We start from the raw sequence: 22,810 nt of genomic DNA, 5'->3' as shown, positions 1-22,810 counted from the left end.
GCCTAGTATGACTAAATTAGACCTTTACATACAGATTGTATAGTATGCATTTGGACTTATGATTTTATATTGGTTGATCAACTGGTATTGCAAAAAACTGATAAAACAATAAAATTAATTTTAGGTATTGTCTTATTAATTAGTCTATTGGTCGACTTAGATTTTTCTATTTAGCTACCTAGTACTACCTAAACAACTTATGAGTAATTGAGTATTGTCATGTAGATGCTTTGATGCCTTCCTTCCTAACAATGACCTTATTCTCTCTGATGTTTTGCCTTTGCTTACTAATAGATCTTGGCGTCCTCCTAATGCACCTTGGACTAAAATTAACTTTGATGCTGGATTTGATAGGTCTAATGGTAAGGCGGCAGCTGGAGTTATTTGTAGGAATGCAGATGGCTTGATTCTAGGAGCTACTTTTAGGAGGTTCTATGCTAAGGATGTGGAACAAGCTGAAGCAATAGGAGCAGAAATAGCTGCTCTTATGGCTCTTAACTTGAAGCTCTCCTCTGTTATCTTTGAGGGAGATTCCTCTTCAGTTATTTCTAGTTTTAAGAGTTGTAATATATCTTCTGTTAGTTGGAACATTTCTTCTATTGTCTTTTGTGTTAAGTCTTTAACTGCTTTTCCCTATAAACATAGGACACTCTTTGAGGTAGATTTGTTGGCTAAGTCTAGTACTATTCTGGATAGAATTATAAATCTAGGAGTTACCTTGGTTAGCGTGCTCCCACTCATGTATGAACTTAATATAATAGTGGAGGAAGATGCTATTAGTAAGTTGTACCAAAGAGTTTGATCAATACAGGTTGGGGTCTGCCTAACCCCAAATAATCGTTCTAAAAAAAAAAAAAAAAAGTCTTTAACTGCTAGCCTTCAAGGCTGCACTTTTGTATGGGTCAATAGAGCAAGAAATGGGTTGGTACATAGACTTGCATCTTGGGCCCTCAAGCAAGCTCTAGGGAGTCAACCCCCCCTTGTGTCTTGAGTATGTAAAATCTGTTTTGGCTATTTGATCTATATATAAAGGTGATGGGATTATCGGGGAAAAAAAAAAAATTGTCATGTAGAGAACGCTTGGACCTTCCTTTCCATAATTCCCACATTTCATAGAGTATTCGTACAATTGTACCCATGCTGCAATTAAAATATATTATTAAAATTTAACACAAACAAAACAATATAAGGCTGTGTCTTGATTAATTGTATAGGCACCTTTGAAGACGTAATCAAGACATTGAAATGTTCCAATTAAAATCTCACTCTCAACTTTGAGGATGAGCTGATCTCCAGACTCTGGAGTCTGGACTGATGGTCCTTGATTCCGGACTAAATCACGAACTATATGCATGTAAGGAAACTAAGGATGCAACTAACCCATTTGAATTAGGAACAAATTAAATCAAAGTGCACGTAAAGTCATAAACACCGTCTTGTGGAAAAGTCATGAAATATCAAGATATAAATAGGACCAGTAGTCCAGTACCACCAATACTGGTCATATATCAAGAACTTACTACTATTATTATTTTTGTCATTTAATGCAAACTTTGTCGGCAAATTTATAGCTGCTGGCACCAAGCCAGTCCAAGATAATAGGGACACTCAATTTTTGTTTTCTTTGTTCCCAGACTGTAGCGTCCTCTTCTCTTTCTTCAGACTTCATTATTGATTGATCAATCAATCTTCCATCTCCCATTTCTCATTGTAAGTTTTTTTTTTTTTTTTTTTTTTTTAATTCTCTTGTTTTTTTTTTTCTAGATTGCTTCAGAGTGACCATTTATATTTTAACCTGGAAATTTTCTTGTGGTAGAATTTTCCCACCCATGACTGTTTGATAGTGGGGAAGTTTTGATTGTTAAGAGTTGGTAGTCTTAATATAGCTCGAAAACATGTGAAATGTGTTGAATTTATTGAAAAGGATTTATCTTTAAGTGTAATCCTCACAACAGAAGTAGCAACTAAGCTTGAGTTCTGTATCTTTTTTTTTTTTTTTTGAACCTTCTGCAGGTACCCTTTTGAGATTCTATATTGGTGAATAATGGATTTCAGTTCGTTGAATCGGGGTCAAATTATACTACTAGGAACTTCATCATGTGTGGTCCTTACAGTTCTTTTTACTGTATTGCTCTTATTACAACATTTGTCCAACTGGACGAATCCAAAGGAGCAAAAGGCTATAGTGATAATCATCCTTATGGCGCCGATATATGCTGTGGTATCATTTGTTGGTTTGGTAGATTTTATGGGAAGCGCGACTTTCTTCACATTCTTGGAATCTATTAAAGAATGTTACGAGGCACTTGTAAGTTTTTTCTGTTATGTTGTCAATTTAAACTGATGTTGGTATGTGTTGTTTTGTATCAGTACTAAGCTTCAATGGTATAACATGCAGGTGATTGCGAAGTTCCTGGCACTGATGTACAGTTTCTTGAACATCTCTATTAGCAAAAATATAGTGCCTGATGGAATTAAAGGAAGAGAGATTCATCATTCATTTCCTATGACGTTTTTCCAGGTACATAGACAAAGTTTGCCCAATCTTTTTTGTCCACATATTATGTCTAATAGCAAACTAGAGAAAGTAAGATTGTTGTATGTGAGTCGAAGTAAAACTTTGTCCTATGTCTGCCATTCTTCTACCAAAGGTGCAACAAAAAGTATTTAGAATAAAAAAAAAACATTTTGATATTTTAAATAGGAACTTGGCAGTGAGTATTCATGTTTCAGTGAACTGATGATGGACTGTGAACTTCTTTTAAGACTTTTCGTAGAAAACATCTCCGTTCCATTTTCTATCTTCATAACAATGGTGGTGCTTTATTCTCATATGAGCTGAGGGAAAGTCTTAGATGCACTTTGTCAGCTATTTGCTATGGGTGGTTTCTTGGCCATTCAATTTCAAGTAAATTTTATAAGGTATGGGTACTTGGGTGGGACAACTAATCAACTTGCTACGTTCTAACTCCTTTGAAATTGAATATGGATTTATGACTTCGACTTGAGTCTGGCACAGACAGTTGGCCCATCATCACACTTGATACACAGGAAAATAATGTCTGAATATCTTTGAAGTGATGGAAGACTGTAGATAGTAAAAAAATAATTATAAAATAAAAAAATAAAAAAATCTGTGAGTCTGATTCATTTTTGTGAAATGCAGCCTCACACAGTCCGTCTGGATCACCGAAATCTGAAGCTCCTCAAGAACTGGACCTGGCAGTTTGTCATCATCAGGCCAGTGTGTTCTATCCTGATGATAGCACTTCAACTTCTTGGTCTGTATCCTGCTTGGATCAGCTGGACCTTCACTATGGTTCTCAACATTTCAGTTTCTCTGGCTCTTTACTCTCTTGTTATCTTCTACCATGTATTCGCGAAAGAATTGGCACCTCACAGCCCTCTTGCCAAGTTCTTGTGCATCAAAGGAATTGTCTTCTTCTGCTTCTGGCAGGTAAGTGCTGCCTATTTCCTTTCATTTAGTTCTGGAAATTTAAGTTCAAAATCATTTGAACACTTCATGGAACTATGACTTCAGATTATTGTGTATGCATAACATGGTACGGACTACAAAGTTCATCGACAATTGAAAATTCCCTAAAGTAGGTTCCAGTGTTTCACTGAGTTGTTAGCATGAAGTGTGCAAACTAAGGAGGTTTGTAACATTCTGAAAATATTACGAGTTTGCACGCTTTGTGTTTTACATTTAACTCAGTGGAACACTGGAACCTGCCTTGGAGATTGTCATAGCCTTTTGATTTTCAGAATCGACTCTTTCAGTTGTGTTGGGTTGTGTTCCCTCGATTGTAAACAGCCTGATATGCCTGATTACTCTCAGTGCTTTTAGTAATTGTCCAATCCACACAAACGTGTGTACTCTTCGAGTCTTCGGCACAGTTGTACCTTGCCTGCAGTTGTCTGGAACCATATGGACACAGTTGTACCTTTTTGTGGAATTTGTTGAAGTTGAAAAAGATGATTCTCAATTTTATGGTTGGAAATGGTGTATGCTTTACTCCACCTTCAAACCTAAATCAACCAACATTACTCAGGATTTGGGACTCCAAGATCCAGCTCAGCCATGTGGGGGAGTGAAGTTCTAATTCTCACTCCTGCTGGGAAATGGAAATCAATACAACTCATTAATTGGGAACTCCTCCTGCGTCCCAGGCTCCCTGCAATCCAGCACAGATGGTTTTAGTCCATAATATTTTTATTTTTATTTTATTAAAATAACACTTTTCCCTAATTGTTTATATTGTACGGTTAATAATATAAATATAATATTTTGAAACCATCAAAGATATATATATGAAGACGTTTTCTATCAAGGCTAAGGAACTAAGACAGTTAATCAATCTGAATTTTATTTAGGAATTAGTTTGGCTAGAACTGACCGGATAATGGATGTCCACTATTTGCCTCCCCCAATCCTTTGTGACTTGTATATGGAAGGTGAAATCTACAGGCTTGGTTAAGTCTTGTAGCATGGAGAAACCAAAAGCATAGTATTTTAGGGACTTGATAAATAATTGCATATCTTGTGTTTGCAGGGACTTGTACTGGGATTCCTTGTTTCTGCAGGCATCATCAGATCTCATCATCACTGGTTAGATGTAGAGCACATCCAGGAAGCCTATCAAAATATATTAGTGTGCATTGAGATGGTCATCTTTTCGATTATCCAGCGCTATGCATACTCTGCTGCACCTTACAGTGGAGGTGTGAAACCAAAGCTTAAATCGGAGAAGAAGAACGATTAATTAATTTAAACCTAAACAATAAGGGGCGACCATTAAAAGAACACAGTTGGAATATAATGCTTGTTGCTCGGATCTGTGGGGGCAATGGTAATGCAATAATGTCGTCCACTTTGATGAATTATATTGGTGTTCATTTGGTACTCCATCTTTTGCTCCTGTAGATTGGAATGCATTTAGTTGGTCTTCTGGGAGGACCATGTGCAGACTGCAGAACTATTGGAGTTGAAACTACTGATAGCCAATATATTGCATTGTAGTAGTATTTCCAGCATAGCTACCTGTATTTGTAATGAACTTAGAGTTAAAGTCGTTATTCCTACTCTTCTACCATATATAAAGTTCCATGCAACTGATCTTCAGAACTTATTATCCCCGAAGTCAGGAATAAATCGTACTATAGATTTTTTGTGCCTTATTTTGTGGTTCTTGGTATAGTTGCTCATTTAGTAGAACGTTTTATAGTCAAAATAGAAGTAAAAAAATGAGATTGGAGGCTTGAGTTGTCTTGGTAGCTCACAGGGAAAAATAAAACAGAATTAAGTTGTCCGACTAAAGCATTGAAAGAGTGGGAATTGTAGTAGAAAATGACCACTTAAACAACAGGAGGAGCGTGCATACGATGAATACTGTATAATCTGTTTTTAACTCCGTTGAACTCCTGAAAACAAGAAAGAACCAAAAAGAAGAGTGAATAAATTTGTTCGCCCTCGTCTGCTCGTCACCATGGACTTGTTCACGCTGACCTCCGCGGTGAAACTAGAACGGAGAGGTGAGGCTAGACACTCTTAAATATGTTGGAGAAAATGATACCAATTGATCTTATTAAAATAGCTTGCACTTGGGCAATCTACTATTCCAATGAAAAATCTAAATTTTAACTATAACCACAACCTAAGCTATGTAATTTACTATCACAAACAAACAATAACAATGCAAAATAACTTACCACAATGAGACACAAGATGTAACGTGGTTCGGCTAGTGATGCCTACTTCTACAAGAGCAAATCATTTTATAAGTGTGGAAAGAAAGATTACAATCACTCCTCTCAAGTCTCTCCAAACGTACTAGATCTCTCTTCATCAATCTCTCCTTACAAACTTTATCTCTTTGCAAGGGTTTCCTCTCAATTTTGGCTGCTATCAAATTTGGGTTTCTCTCAAAGACTTCTCTTACTCAAAAGTCAAAACCTAACTTTGGTTTTATAGTAACTTGAAATTTCGGTGCGTCTGCGAAATTTCGGTTCCAAACGACATGCCAATGTCGAAATATTAAGTCTTGAACGACATGGTTAGGTCGGGTTGACGTTGCTCCAAACGTCGTGAGCAGATCGTGGAGACTCAATTCCAGGAGCATCAACTTCAAACGACGCAGCCGGGTCGTTCAAGCTTCTTACCACACGATGTGCACAGATCGTTCGAAACTCTATTCCAAGAGAATGAACTTCAAACGACACCACCGCGTTGCTTCAGCTTCTTCCTAAACGATGCCAAGGGGTCGTCCACCTTCATACTAGTTTGACCTCACCAAGTTGTACTAGCCTATGGTGAGGGACCCCAACAATCTCCCCCTCCCGAAACCATTAGAGGGGTACTCTACACATTCCCGAATCAGCAAGAGGAGTATGCTACCATTCCGGAGGTAGTACAACAAACATCAAACTTGCCTTTCGACAAAATTTTGGTCATCATATCCGATCCGTTCTTGTCGGTATGGATCTTCTCAATCGCTTCAAAACTCTAGAATGAAAACTTTTTGTTCAAATGGATGGTGCTCGACGACACAAAGAACTACAAACCGAACCTTTAGCCCTACTAGTTAGTTCATTGAAGAACCTCTTCATCCATAACATTTCTTTACAACACTCAATGGCTGTAATATACTCGACTTCTGTAGTGGAGAGGGCAACACATTTTTACAACTTAGATTGCCAAGAAACTTCTTCGCCACCTGCTATGTTTGCATATGTGTAGCCTTCAAGTAAGGTTTTACTCCCACCAAAACACAAACACGCCTTGGAAGTGCCCTTGAGATATATCAATTTCCACTTAACACCTTCTTAATGCTATTTACCCAGATTTGATAGAAATAGGCTTCAAACCATGCATAAAGGAATCTTTTGCATTTATTTCTTCTCATGCTCACCCTTTGGACAATCTTTGGTCTTTTCTTCTTCAACACTTTCTCAATATAGTTTTCTTGAGAAAGCCATAACTTCCCACTTTTATCGTCATACCAAATGCATTTTGCTTGACCTAAATCCTTCATCTCAAAGGACTTACTTAAGTCTTTCTTCAACTTGGATATCTTGTTGATTTATTGGCCTATCAAAATCCACATACAACAAGAACACTATGAAATCTTAATCTAGAAACTTCTGAACTAATACACAATGCTGATCAAACACGACAGCCATCTTCCAAACTTCATGTACCACTTCACTATGAAACCAAAAAACTTTTCTTAACATCTAAATGCTCAACCTCAAAAACCCAGGTTCAACATCTTTGCACCTCTAAACCCATATACCCAAACCCCCACCATAGAAGTTATCTTAACTATAGGAGAGAAAATTTCATCAAAGTCAATACCTTTCTTTTGACCGATTCCCTTCACAACAAGGCGAGCTTTGTGTCTTAGATGTGGATTATTCTCTTCATGATTGACTTTGAAGATCCACTTATTCTTAAGAACTTTTCTTCCTTTCGGTTTCTCAACTAAGTCATAAGTGTGATTCTTATGCAAAAAATCCATCTCATCTTGCATGGCCTTCAACCACTTCGATCTCTTTGTTTGTACCTTCAAGAGCCTCTTGATAGTACATAGGTTCTCCACCATCAGAAAGTAAAACATAAGTATGTGGTGGGTACCTAGTTGAAGCTTGTTTTTCTTTCTCAGATCTCCTCACCTCATCTTCTTATGGCTTAGGAGGATGCACTTCTTCTTGCTCAGGAGGTGGTTCATGAACTTCATTTGCATAGTCTATTTCAATAGGTTCAATCCCATTATGAGCAATAGGATTATCATAATGAGCCTCAAACCCATGGTTTTAAGCATTCTTAATGCCTTCTGCATCTCATTCCACAGTAGGAACTTCTGGTTCTAAATCAACAAGATCATCAATGAAAGCTTCTAGCTTCTCACCATTCTCAAAGTCTACTATTATTTGGTCTTCCAAGAATACAACATCTTGACTTCGGATTATTTTCTTGTTGATTAGATCATAAAGTTTGTAACCAAACTTCTCATCCCCATAACCCAGAAAAATGCATTGCTTGGCTTTGTCTTCAAGCTTGGATCTCTCATCCTTAGGAATATGAACAAATGCTCTGCACCCAAATATCCTCAAGTATTCATAATCAATATCTTTGTCTGACCATACTCTCTCTGGATAATAACTATTTAGAGGCTTCAAAGGCAATAGGTTAATTATATCTACGGCTGTGCGCATTGTTTCTACCCAGTAACTTCTCTATAACTTAGAGTGAGATAACATGCATCTCATCCTCTCTACAATGGTACGGTTCATCCTCTCGGCTATACCATTGTACTGTGGTGTCTTGGGAACTGTCTACTCATGACGAATCACATGACTCTTGCAATACTCTTCAAACGGCCCAATGTACTCTCCCCCATTATATGAACGAATACATTTCAAAACCTTTCCTGTCTCTCTTTCCACCATGCTATGGAAAGTCTTGAACACACCAAGAACTTCATCCTTGGTCTTCATATTATATGCCCATATCTTTCTTGACGTATCATCAATGCAAGTCAAGAAGTACAAAGCTTCCCTGTGGGACTTCACTTTCATAGGACCACATAAATTCAAGTGTACTAGCTCAAGGATATTCTCCTTTTGGTGAAAGGAGAATCTTTGGAAAGACACCCTATGTTGCTTTCCAACCAAACAATGAGTATATCTATTTAAATACATACCTTTAATGTTTGGCAAGAACTTTCATGCCTTTCTCTCCCATATGACACAGACTCTTATGCCATAGTTCGGTGGAAGCTTCTTTTTGTGCGGCATTTAACTCTGCTTTACACAAACTAGCTTGTGTCTTGTAAAGTGATAAGAGCCCAAAATTGTAGTTTTAACCCCTTAACAATATTGCTTTTTGACTAATTATGTGATTAATAAGTAAGAGTTAATAATGTTATCGTGTTCTTATATATTTCAGGCATTGGAGTCAAATATGTGCAGAAATGCGTCCCTTTTGCGAGATAAAGGAGCAAAGGTTGGTTGCTAAGAAGCTCTATGATTAAAAGCCAAGATTCAAGGGGAAAAAACCATTTTAAAGCTCGGTCAAAGCTGAAAAGTCAAAATCAACATGGGCAGAAATAGCGCACAAAAGTCAGCAGAACTTCTGAAGTCTTTGGACTCAGACCTCGGAATTGGGCCTACCTTACGTCAAAACGACCGGCTCAGAACGAAATTTCTAATGGTCCAAGCCTTGACCCAATCAGAGGAGCAAAAGTGGACAAAAAGGCTGTTAAAGTCATTTCTAACTGAAAAACCCTTTGTGGACTGAAGTAATGAGGTTTTAGGCTCCATTTTCCGGCCCAAAACATGGCTCCTCAGCCCATGCATGAAATTGTGGATCTAGTCTCTTCTATATAAAGAGACTAAGGCTTAGCTCTTAAGTTACTTAGTTAATTATCCAAATACTTAGTTAGTTATGAATAAAATTAGTTTTAGAACAAGATTTTAGTTTTTTTAGAATCGAATACTTAGTTTATATTTCAAGTTTTAGTTTTTAATTCAATATTTAATTCATAGATTTAGTTTGTCTTAAATTGATAATTAGTTATTCATAATCTTAGTTTTAAATCTAGTTTTAATTCATTTTGAATCATTATCCTCTTGTTCAATTAGATTAATAAAGTTTAATATTTATTCGATAATGACTTGTTCTATTTGTTCTTGTGTTAGAAATGATAGTGTAATGATTTAAGGCTAAAACCTCTATTAGAAGGGTTTGAGGAAGCCTTGATGAAAACTTGATTTTATTAGCGTAAAAATGGTTGTAGTATTCTATTCCATTCTAGAAAGTAATTATTTCTCCATGAGAATGGGTTTGATTGCTTCACATGCTGATTCTTAGTTGGTAGAGATTACCATGAACAATTAGGGATTAGAAAGACCCAATTGCTATGCAAAAACATTGCAATTCGGATTACGACAATTCTTCATTAGTTTATTAAGTCGAATCAAGGTGGAATCAAATTCCCCTAATTCATTCTCATATTGTCAATTTAGTATTGAATTGTCGTCATTTCATTTATCGCATCTTGATTAGTTGATTCACCATCGTAGTTAATTTCAGTTCCATTACTCTCACGATTTTGTTAGCTTACACAAACTAGGAAACTTAACATCTAAATGAGCTAGGAGTGGAGCGAATTCTCTACTCTAAACATATTGTATTGATAACGAGAGTAGATAACTTTGATATAATAGAACGGAAAATAGTTTTAGTTTTACTTACATTTGAGTTTCATCACTTATTCGTAGGTAAAACTATTGTTTTTATATTTATCAAATGGCACCGCAGCTATCTTAGTTGTGTTTAGTTTCATTTTCCTTAGTAGTGTTAATCCTACCAAAATCCCATTAAACCCACCCACCCTTGTTTGGTTCTAACTGTGGTTGTTTGCTTCAGAACTGATTTTTTTTTGTAGAAATACACTGAGCACGCCCCTCGCCTCATTGGCCTAAATTCAGAGCTCACCCCGCGCCAAAGTGCCTGGACATCGTTCAAGACACGAGCGCGCCCTGCGCCCCTCCAAGGCCAGAGCGCACCCCGCGTTGAAGTGCCTGTACATCGAGTAAGGCAAGAGCGCACCCTGCGCCCTTCCAAGGCAAATTCAGAGCGCACCCTACGCTAAAGTGCCTGGACTTCGAGTCAGGCAAGAGCACGACCCGCGCTTTTGAAAGGGAAAATCTGAGCGCGCCACATGCCCTCTTCTGAACAACCCGATTTCCACAGGTTAGTACAAACTTCTATTTCTTCAAGTTATTCAGGGTTTCTAACTTGTTAAATACACTGAGCTCACGTATATAAGACGCTATTCATAAGCGAAGCAAGGAGGCATTTAGGTACTTCTTTCTTCTACTCCTCACATCTCCTGTTAGAGGATTTATACTAGCATATCAGGGTTGTTTTGACTGTTGTCGTGTTTCTTTAATATTGGATTTAGCCTTGCATGAGATTAAGGTCAGGTAGAGAAAAAATGACTAACGTAATCTATCGTGAACGTCAACACACACACCTATCTAGTATACCACATACTACACATGAAATAATGGCTAAAGAAAGAGAGTCTCCTCTCTCTGACTTTTACAAAGCCTTGAACGATAGCCCAAAATCTTGCATCGTTATTGCAGACCTAGTGGGGGATTTCTGAATCCCCCCGAATATATTTAATTTGTTACCAGTTTTTCATGGGTTAAACCATGAAAAACCTTATCAGCATATGTGTAGAATTGAACAAGTTCTTACCACATTCCATCATCCTACGGTAGGTGCAAAACAAATTAAATTGAGGGTGTTTCCTTTCACCTTAGTTGATAAGGCGACATCTTGGTTAACTGCCCAAGCGTTTAATTCTGTGGACTCATGGGCTAAACTTGTTTAATTGTTTATGGAACATTTTTACCCACCACTGAAGACAGATGAAATACTTTTCAAGATTCATTTTTTCCACCAGAATCCTCATGAATCCTTTTCAGAGGCTTTGAATAATTTCATTGACCTTCTTATAGAGTGTCCACATCATAACCTTGCGAAAGACACGTTAGTTCGTGCCTTTTTGAAGAGACTTTTACACCATCATAAAGATGTCCTTGATATAATGAATGGGGGTAGTTTCCTCAGTAAAGGAGCCTCAGAGGCTTATAGGTTTTTAGAAGATCAAATAAAGTGTAATAATAATTGGGGGTAGTGACGATATCCCCGCTCCGCTAGTTCTTCTTCAACAGTTAAGGCTACCAGTATGTTTGAGGTTAAATATGATCCTGAGCTTAAAACTCTAATTGATCCCTCACTAAAAAGGTAAAAGCTATTTCTGTTCAACAAAAACCTACCCCTGTCATGAATATCAACTCTATTTCATGTAATTTCTGTTTGAGTCCTGCGCATCCCGACTCCTATTGTCCTCTAGTCTATGAACAACCATCCACACAACCGGACAATGTTTCTTCCATTAATAGTGAACCTAACGCACCTTGGTGACAAAACCCCAACTACGGTTGGCAAAATAATTAACAAGTTACACCTCCAGCGTATAATAATCAAAATGTTAGGCCAGCACACAATTACAATCAAGCTCCACTGAGACAAGGACAAGGACAAGGTAATTATAATAAATATAACAATAATAATTATAATGCTAATAGGGGTATCGTTCCGGTTAATCATAACTATCACAACCCACTTGTTAATAATCAACGTGAGATAGTTCCTGTCACACCACCTGTAAAAACTACACATCCACAACCGGATCGCTTCGACGCCTTTATACAAACCCAACAACAGATTTTAGAATCCATCCAACTTTCCTTCCAGCAGTTAACCCAAGAGAAAGTACAACCCAAAGGTGTGTTTCCCAGTCAAGCGATACCTAATCCCAAAACAACAAACATAGTCTTTGAGGTAAACGGTAATACTAGTAATGAAAATGAAAACGTAGGTGAGCTAAATGCCATCACCACTTTCCATTCTGGCAGAGTGGTTGATAACGCCGTAACTATGCCTGTAGTTACCCCACCAGTAGCCCCTACACCTGATATTTTACTAGATACCGAACTAGAAACTGAAGATCCTACCCCTGTAGAGGTACCAGTTAAACCACAACCTAAGAAACAAAAAGCCAAGGTTAGACATCCTGTTGATCCATATGCTAAATATAAAGAGAAACCACCGTTTCCCCATAGATTAGCCATGTTAACCAAGGATACGAATTTCGATGAGATTAGGGAAGTTTTCAAAAATCTAACTATAAACCTACCTTTTCTTGAAGCGATTAAAAAGTTACCTCACCATGCTAAGTTTCTCAAAGAGTTGTGCACTACTAGGCGTAAGACAAATATTCCTAAAGACGCCTTTTTAACTTAACAGTTTCCAACTTTATCCGAACATAATGGAATCGTTAAGTACAAAGACCCTGGTCGTCCTACTGTACAATGCACCTTAGGTGATTCCCACACGATGACCGCGCTATTAGATCTGGGGGCGAGTGTTAACTTACTCCCTTATTATTTATATAAACAAATACATCTACAAGAGATGCAACCTACTAAAATGACGTTGCAATTAGCTGATCGGTCTATTAAGTATCCTAAAGGTGTTGTTGAGAACGTGCTTGTTAAGGTCCAGGATTTCTACTATCCGGCCGACTTTGTGATCCTCGACAAGGAAGTCGCTAATGACTCTGTTCCTATCAAATTAGGGCGTCTCTTCTTGGCTACTGCCAACGCGCTCATAAATTGCCGCGATGGTTTGATTTCTTTGTCCTTTGGCCATATTTTTATTGAGGTAAATGTTTTAAAAATGATGCAACAGTTCCTAGATACGACTAACGATGGAGAGGTTAGCATGATCGAGAACTTAGCTCAAGATTATTTTGACAACACGTTCCCTGATAATCAGATGCCCAAATTTCTTTCCTTTGGAAGTTTCGACTCTGCCGCTTTCGTCCCTACACTAGTTGATACCCATCTCATGGACGAGGACGAAAATCACAATTTTGACTCCTTTGATGAGATTGATGACTTTCTCAGAGATGCAGGGGTATACCATAATCATGTGGATGCAACCAAACTAGATGAGGAATTCGACGAGTTTCTTAGAGCTTGTGACGATCCACCCTCTCAAGAACTACCTAGCGCACCACCCACCTCGATTCCCCGCCTTCCACCTTTTCAAAGGGCCCTTGAGTTTGCACTTGACCCTCTTGTTTCTCTTGTGCTTCATGATTTTCTAAACTCTCCCAGTAAGAAACTACTACCTAAAGTGCCACCCGATATCTTCATTTTCAGATGTGAGATAATACCAACCCATGCCACAAATGAGTTTTATGCTAAACCCACATTCTCATTTTTTCCATTCCTTACTTCTAAAATTCAACCATATCCACAGCCATCCAAATTTTCACGATCATTCACTTGGCCACCCTTTCGTCAAGGGAAAAAGAAGACTTTGCATGCTAGGCTAGATTATATATTCATCAGTATTCTCTCTCATTCTGTTATGCCACGTCATGGGAAATCATGGTGCTTGATGGTGTTTGGATGTGTTTTATCTGAAAATTATTTATGGCAAGATCCACAACTATTTCGGTTGTTGATATATGGCAAACTGCAGGGTATGTATATATATCTAGTTATTTGTTAAAGTCTCGAGTATTTGACTGTAAACGGCTCACTTTGTTGCTTGGTGTACTTCCTTTCACTTCCATATATTGGTGAGTGCACCATTCAGGTAATCGGGCCCTCCTATTGGAGTGTGTGGCTGTAAGTATCGGATCCTAAGTCCACGTTTAATGTAATTCACGCTTTCCACTCTCGCATGTTTTAATTTCTCGGTTTTTTAGTCATGTTTATCTATGGAGTGATTTATGTCTTTACTGCTTATTGTTTTCCTTATATTAAATCTTATTCATAAAAAGTAAAAAATATTAAAATCATAAAAATAGTAATCTAGGAAGTCTCAGGAATCTGACTTTAAAAGACCCACATTTAAAACAAATTTTCTAAACTTTATTCTATAAAATTTGTTTGGGGGGTGGGGTGTTGGTCTTTCCATCCTTGATTGCTCAACTTTTCATTTTTTTTGTTTATACCGTTTAATCGTATTTTGATTCTGGTTGACATTATCTATGAATTTAGCTTTCATTTGTTCGCATAACTTATGTCATTCACGTACTTCGAGGCATTTCCAACCTTTTTATATGTCACCCATGGTTAGAATAGAGTGTTTTATGGATCATTGGATTGGAAATTCTCTCCTGATCATTTTCATATACCATTCACAAAATTCGGACCGGTAACGAGTCGAGAATTTCAATTTTAATTTTGCGCACATAGGGACAAAATGGGTATTTATGAAATTGTTTGGGCTTGGGTCCAAAATATTGTAGTCACGTGCCTCGCACGTGACACCACAGTAAACCAAAAAAACACATCGCGTTCTTCTTCCTCACGCCTCCAGGTCTCTATTAATGAACCAAGAACTAAAAAAAGAAAAAAAAGAAAAAAAAGAAACCCCCACTCCGATTTTTACCACCACCATTTTTAACCACCACAATCAACACACCCACTCCAATTTCGCCCCATCCTATTCATCTTCTTCACTTCTCTCTCCAACAGTTCGTCTAAAAATAATAATAAATAAATAAATAAATTTTCTCCCAAATCAAACAACCACTCAACCCAAATTTCGATTTCTTTGTTAAATACCTCTCCTCCAACTTACCCTACCCCATTTTCGAAATAAAAAAACTAAAAAATGGCCCAAAAATGCAAAATCCTTCCAGAACAAGTTTTCAAAACGGAACAGTTTGTGCCGTTTTACGATGACGAGATGAAATGTAGGAATTGGCAATGGTTGTGGTATACGAAGAATGATTTTTACCATGAGGATTTGGTTTTGAATTTTTATAAGAAGCGGGAAATCGAGGGTAGGAAGATTTTTGTGAAGTCGAGTGGTGCGAATAGAGAGGTGATCGAGTGCTTTGATGTTGACTCATGTTCTGGGCATTATGCCAAAATGCCAACTTGTAGCCACCATGCAGGAATCCCAGTATGGCGGGGTCGAGGCATTGATGAACGAGACTGTGTTAGAAGGAAAGTACAATGCGAAATCACATTGCGTCCGACAGTCATCTATGAGAAACAACCAGCTGGCTGTAGCTCAGTAGGTTTGTAAGAATGTCATTAGGAAAAAGAAGTTCAGTGACATCAGTTTGAACTATCTGCACGTACTCTGGGTATTACAGCAATAGAGGTATGATTTTTGTATCCTTGACTTCTTGTTAACTATGATTAGAGGAGTTGAAACAAGTACCACACCCTTTCCTGTTTTAATTACTAAGATAATGTTGTCTTTTGGTGAGAAACCAAAAACTGAGCGGACTATGTTGAAGTTGCATGCAAATGCAATTACTTATACAGAATGTGTTCAGAAAATGTAGCAATTGCCTGGAGATAAGGTTGTGGAAGAGGTTAATTCGGATGATGAGGAGGAGGACACGGCATGTTTTGATGCCAATGCCTTGGAGAATTGTAATTCTGATATGGAACACATGTCAGTGCTGCATCGTGGTTTGCATTCTCTGAACCATATTTGTGAAGACTTGCGGAATAGGCAGGTTGCCATTCATGAGGAAAATGTGAACCTGCAGAAGACTATGGAGATGAACGTCCAGCGCGGGGATGAGCGTTGGGTAGTGATGAGGGAATATATGGAGGGATAGGGGCTTTCCAAGACGAAGTCCTTAGATGCTTGCCACCTTATCAGAGTCTTGTTTCTGATGACTCTGACAGGCATGAACGTCGTCGACGCAGGACTGACGACACTGGATCATCTTCCTCCTCATGGCGAGTAGCTTAGTTATTTTGGGTTTAGGAGGTTTCCCTGTTTCGTAGAATTTTATTCCGAGTTGTTTAGTTTATTAGTTAGATTTGAATTATGTATTTGTTTTCAAATATTTGATCCATAGTTGAATTTTTAATCTAATTTAGTTTTTGTCCAAGCATGCGATGATTTCTCCATGAATCCCACCTTCCGAATTATTTGGGGGTGGTATTATTATGTTTTGCATTGCTTTTATCTTATCCACCGTTTTAGAATTAAATTTTGTAAACTGTGAAAATATGAGTGTTTAAGAATGTTGCCGATATTGGTGTGGCTAAGATTATATATTGTTGTAGTGATGAAATTTCAATGAATAGAATTAGGAAGTTGCTATTTTGAATTCAACCAAAAAGCTATTGGTTTATATTCGGAATATTCACCTAACTTGTTTTCGTTTTGGTTTTAGAATATTTTGTTTCCGGCAATTGCCTTAAATTTTTTTGGCAACTTGTGGATATTCGTTTTAAAAACTAAAACCCTATATATACTTGATTCACTCTACACTCACAACCCACACCTCTCACCTTGCACTCTCACCTTTCACTCCTCACTTTTCTCTTAGTTTTTCACTGCAGAGCACTCAAGTTATACCGAGCGCACCCCACACCCTATACAGGCTAAATCCAAGCACACCCTGCACTGAAGTGCCTGGAACTCGAGTTAGACAAGAGCGCGCCTTGCGCCCTTCATAGGCAAAATCCGAGTGCACCCTGCGCTTAAGTGCCTGTAACTCGAGCAAGACAGGAGTGCACCCCGGCCCCTATACAGACCAATTCTGAGCACACCCTGCGCTGTAGTGTCTGGACCTCGACCAAAACAAGAGCACACCCCTCGCCCTTCACAGGCCAATTCGGAGCGCACCCCGCACCTTGACCTTCGCAGCCATTTAAATTTCTGATTTTTTGTGAGTTTTTCCAAGGTTGTTTGCAGCACTTTTAGAGTGTAATTGTTGAAATGAACTCTCCTACACTCATACCGGTATGGCAAACCAAGATCTGTATGTGTCGCTTAACTCTCCTACACTCCTACACTCATACTTCGCGAAACCAAGATCCGTATGTGTCGCTTGAGAACAAATCTTCGAAAGACTGCTCCAGTATGGCAATCTTTAATGGTAAGTTCTGATGAACTTTACTCTCTTGCACTTACTTCATATTTTTATGACCATTGTAAATTCTTTTATCGGATGGATGGATTCTCCATCACCATTGACGACGAAACAATGGAAATAACCAAGTTCTTGTTGGCTTTTGTTGTTGAGCTTCCTATGCCTGCTGAGATTCAAGACTCATGGGGATATTTAGTTGATAATTTCTCTGCCTACAACTATGAGCTTTTGCATGAGACTTATGGGGCCGGAATTTTCCGTGTAGAGGACCAAGGGACATATAATGTAGCCTTTGGTAGCTTGTCCCTTAACGTGGGCACGGTGATGTTCTTTATCATGCTAAACATATTAGGGGAGTGGTGGTTTTCTTCTACGAATGACGCCACTTGCGACGTTTTCCTTGCTCTAGCTGAGGGATGTCTGCTATATGACCTTCCCAAGACATTAATGTCTAGTTTAGCACGAGCCCAGAGTATAAGGCATAAGTATCTTTTTATGCCTGTCTTAGTTTGTCGAATCATGCTATGTTTCTTTCCTGCATTTTGTGCTCGTTTCACGGATTGGGTTAGGGTTGACATTGTAAGACCCACCAACTGCATTATTCATTCTTTCCATGCAATGACTTGGCTGGGTGGAGGCTACAACCTCATTGGGTTGCTCCCTACACCCCATCCAACCAAGTGTCGCTTAACAGGTTAGCGATCGTAGATGATAAATGGCGTGAAGCCTGACAAATCATCATGGCGTGGCAGGATGCGAAGGAACCTCATTTCTTTATAGAAGAGGTTGACAACGCCTAAATGCTGGATAAGAGGTAAGTTTTTATTTTTGTTCGTGTCTGCTTATGTCCCAAGCAATTTACTTCTTGTAACCCCATAACGGGTGAAACTCATATAGAGTTGTGTCTATTTTTATTTATCTATATTAGTATGTTGTAACTTCATTTTGCAGATGTTCCAAAATTTCACGCGCTTCCATGATATTTTTCTACCCTTTTTATTTCAATACTTTGAGGATAAAACATGCTTTTTGTTTGGGGGTGGCATAGAAACACGCGTAATTTAAGGCATCTATTAGGATATAGATATGTATAATATGCACTTGTTTTCTAATAAAAAAAAAAAATAAAAATAAAAAGTTATGTTATACACTTAGGAATATTGGTATTGTTTTCTTTTTATGCTTTTAATAATCTAGAAGTTTCACATTAGCTTTTGCATTGGAATAGTTTTTAGAAACTCAGGTTAATATGTAGCTAATAATTTTTGCATCGTTCTATAAATATATTGCATGAGTATCTATGTTTGTATTAACAGTAAGTTTATGAAATCTAGGCTAGTATACTTATTCTACAAATCCTGTGAGAATATAGCCTAAAACCTTATATGAGTGAAATATTTGAGAAATGACACAAGGGAGAAGTAAATTCGAAATCACACGTCCACTTGCTTGATTACTATGCCATATCCTAAGCGAGAATTTAGGCCCTCTTTGGATCGATATAGCCAGAAATTCAAACCTTATCAAATTATTTTCCGCTAGTCGCCCCTCTGAGCCTTTCATAAATCGCAAATCCTTTACCCTTTTACAAAACAAAATAAAAATAAAAATCAGCCTACCCATTATTTGAATGAGTCTGAGAATAGAGATGAAGAATAGAAAAGAGAAAGACCTTTGAAATCAAGAATTGTTAATTGCTTCAAATAAGAAAAGAAAGTTTCCATCCAAATAAAAAAAAAAAAAAGAATTAGAACTCCAAAAACAGAATCAAAGGAGTCAAAAGCCAAAGAAAAAAAAATGGTTATGGATGGAAACAAAGTGTAGAAGCAAAGTAAAGAACAAGGTTTTCTCTAGTTACATAATATGAAGACTCTATTATCTCAGATTAGTTCTTTTTGAATATCCATTTCCTTCATTCTTAAACCATCACCTAATCCTCGCAACACCTAATAAAGACCTCTAGCTCAATTAGGAATAGGTTAGTGTGATAGTAAGTGGCAGATGTGTTTGATCGACTTCGGCTTTCTTGTGTGTCATTGAGATTGTAAGGTAAAGTATGCCCACTACACACTGGAGTAGCGAAACTTGAGAGGAAAAATCAGATTGTTTTTGTCTTGACATTTATGTGAGGACCTACTTAAGGACGTTATTCCAAAGTTTCAGAAATGGACCTGTTATAAAGCAAGCAACTCTTCTTTCCTTTAGCTACGACAAAGGAAGCTTTGGTTAGTTTCCAAACCCCATTACCAAACAAGCTTTGGAAACCGTCATCATCTAACTTCCCAGCATAAATTAGGCTTAGTCAAATGTCTGGGACATGTTTTACATCCTTGAGTGTCAAGGTGTAGCCAACATTGGTTTCTAGATGAACATCACCAATGCCTATAATCTTTGAGACTTCACTGTTACCCATCTTTACCTCACCAAATTCACCATAGTTGTAAGTAGTGAAGAAACTCCTGTGCGGTATGACGTGATATGATGTTCTGGTATCTATCACCCACTCTGTATCCTGGCATGAGGTACTAACACAACACTCACCACAATCTGACACAATCCTCATTAGATCATTGTTTGCTATTGCGGTAGTATCTCGGCTTGTGCTTCCGTTCCTCTTTACCATGTCTTCATGTACACAATTATTCTTCTCATCCCTCTTCAATGTTCTACACTCATATATGAAGTGACTGGTGGCACAATAGTACGTAATATTGTCTCTCTGTCTTAGGAGTTCTAGATTCAACCTTAGATTTGCTTCTGCCATCACCTCTAGAATGAGATGGTTTTCTACTATACTCTTACCTCTCCCCTGCTTCTTTGTGACAAGGATCTTTGAGTGAGAGGAGATGCTTCATGAGCCCCTTTTTGTCTTCTCATTCAACAATGCACCGATAACCATTTCCATTAAAACGATTCCATCCTTAGCGGCTCCACCAAGAGAAACTGCCAAAGTCTCCCAACTGTCGGGTAGAGAGTTTAATAGTAACAAAATCTCAACTTTGTCACCTATATGAATCTTTATCAAATGTAGCTGATTGATGGTATTATGTACATCCTTAAAATGCTTAGACATTGAAGAACCTTCTTTGTACTTCGAGTTAACAAACTTCTTAATGAGTAGCACTTTGTTGCCTCCATACTTTCTCTCATAGAGGTCTTCCAATTTCTTCTACAAGCTAAAAGCGGTTGTCTCTTGGGATACATATGATGGAAGACACTAACGTCAATCCACTGTTGAATGTACCCAATCGTTTTTCTATCAAGTATCTTCCAATTTGCATCGGATGCTTCTGTCGGTTTTACTCCTCCATTCATATTCTCAATGGGTTGTGCCTAGTCTTTGCAATAAAGCAAGTTTTCCATCTTGGTTTTCCAAATAGTGTAGTTACCTCTATTTAGAGTAGTCATGCGAGTGTTTATAGAATGATCCATCTTCAATAAGCTATTTCAACTCAAACCTCCTCTTAGGAATTTTATCAAACACCTTCCGAGCAAAGTTTGGAACAACAATCTTTGTGATTAATCTAACCATGACTCTGATACCACTTGTTGGGGAAAACAATACCAATTGATCCCCACTAAGATAGGTTGCACTTGGACAATCTACTACTCCAATGAAAAATCTAAATTTTAACTACAACCAACAACCACAACCTAAGCTATGGAATTTACTATCAGAAACAAGCAATAGCCATATAAAGTAACTTACCACAATGAGACACAAGATGTAACGTGGTTCGACTAATGATGCCTACTTTCACAAGAGTAAATCCTTATATAAGTGTGGGAAAGAAGATTGCAATCACTCCTCTCAAGTCTTTCCAAACTTACTAGATCTCTCTTCACTAATCTCTCCTTACAAGCTTTATCTCTTTCCAAGGGTTTTCTTTCAATTTTGGTTGCTCTCAAAATTAGGTTTCTCTAAAAAACTTCTCTTACTCAAAACCTAACTTTGGTTTTATAGTAATCTGAAATTTCAGCGCATCTGCGGAATTTTAGTTCCAAATGACATACCAATGTCGAAATATCAAGTCCCGAACGACATGGTGAGGTCAGGCTGATGTTGCTCAGAACAACATGGTGAGGTCGGGCTGATGTTGCTCCGAACGACGTGAGCAGATCTTGGAGACTCAATTCCAAGAGCATCAACTAGCCTTCGAACGATGCGACCGGGTCGATCAAGCTTCTTACCACACGATGTGAGCAGACCGTTCGAAACTCGATTCTAGGAGAATGAACTTCAAACAACACCACCGCGTCGCTACAGCTTCTTCCCAAACGATGCCAAGGGGTCATCCATCTTCATACTAGTTCGACCTCACCAGGTCGTACTAGCCCATGGTGAGGGACCCCAACAAAATAAGGGCATTTGTAAGGTGACCAAAGGCTAGTGTCACATGGGATTAATCAAACCAAGCTCACCCAAATTTATCTCACTCACTAAGTCCCCCAGCTCTATTACGGGTGAGTTTAGTCACGCACCTAACATTGTCAATTTGTCACCTTGGAGTGAGAAATGAGAATGTCCTTAATAATTTATGAGTATGAAAAAAAAATCCAATGTTACAATTAACTAGCTTTAGAGAGAATACTATGCTAACTTTATATATAACTAGGTACGTAACCTCCTCTCCAAAATACAAAAGTTACAAGAATAGAAATATACTAGATTTTGGACCCGGCCTGGCATACAGCCGAGATTTTTTTAATATAAAGTTGGAATGTTAGACATTGTTTTCATAAAAAAAAACATATCAAGAAAAGCCTCTATTTCTTCATATTACAATGGACAAAAAATTGAGAGGACATAATACAACACAAATTATTATGTCTTTCTTCCATGATAAAATTTGTTTGCAAGCGATGGAACATGTTAATCTCAACACCTAGCTTGAGATTCCTTCTCATCTATTTGTAAGTTTCCCTTTTAGAATGGATTCTGTGTAGAGACAGAACCTGGACTGAGAGTTGAGAAAGACAAACATCAAATGCTCCATCCAGGGCCTAGGCGTCATTTACATGAAGATATTTCACATTTATATTATTTTCACCTCACTAAGAAATGCTACTAAATAGTCATATGTGTTTAATATATTAAGCCAATGAAATCTAATGTATGAAGTCATAGTATATAGGGTTGGCTAAGTTACTGATCAAGCCATGATGAAAGAAATATCATATATACCACTCCTCCAAGAGCTCCGTCTTCTCTTCAATCAAATTTGTAGGGGACAATTCCAACAGATGATAGTATTCATAATATTTATGTCTCTTCACATCGTACTCAAGTTTTCCTG

The 22,810-nt window shown here is 37.9% G+C and overlaps 1 protein-coding gene across 1 annotated transcript; it reads left to right on the top strand.

Annotated features, from left to right (window-relative positions):
* The first annotated feature begins 1,496 nt into the window (after window positions 1-1,496).
* Window positions 1,497-5,181, top strand: LOC147475729 (uncharacterized). Its single transcript, XM_086582245.1, has 5 exons — window positions 1,497-1,710; window positions 2,014-2,308; window positions 2,399-2,521; window positions 3,167-3,457; window positions 4,557-5,181. The coding sequence occupies exons 2-5, from the start codon at window positions 2,045-2,047 to the stop codon at window positions 4,764-4,766; spliced, it is 888 nt and encodes a 295-aa protein (XP_086438371.1). The 5' UTR covers window positions 1,497-1,710; window positions 2,014-2,044; the 3' UTR covers window positions 4,767-5,181.
* Window positions 5,182-22,810: the final 17,629 nt, after the last annotated feature.

The sequence above is a fragment of the Coptis chinensis genome, chromosome 9 (assembly GCF_015680905.1).
Source record: "Coptis chinensis isolate HL-2020 chromosome 9, ASM1568090v1, whole genome shotgun sequence".
NCBI lineage: Eukaryota > Viridiplantae > Streptophyta > Magnoliopsida > Ranunculales > Ranunculaceae > Coptis > Coptis chinensis.
This window is presented reverse-complemented; position numbering and strand designations above follow the sequence as displayed.

Excerpts from the sequence above, each read along its gene's own strand:
- LOC147475729 (XM_086582245.1), top strand. The coding sequence starts at position 2,045 with ATGGATTTCAGTTCGTTGAATCGGGGTCAAATTATACTACTAGGAACT. Across the intron at positions 2,309-2,398 it reads AAGAATGTTACGAGGCACTT|GTGATTGCGAAGTTCCTGGC; the intron begins GTAAGTTTTTTC and ends TATAACATGCAG. Across the intron at positions 3,458-4,556 it reads TCTTCTTCTGCTTCTGGCAG|GGACTTGTACTGGGATTCCT; the intron begins GTAAGTGCTGCC and ends TTGTGTTTGCAG.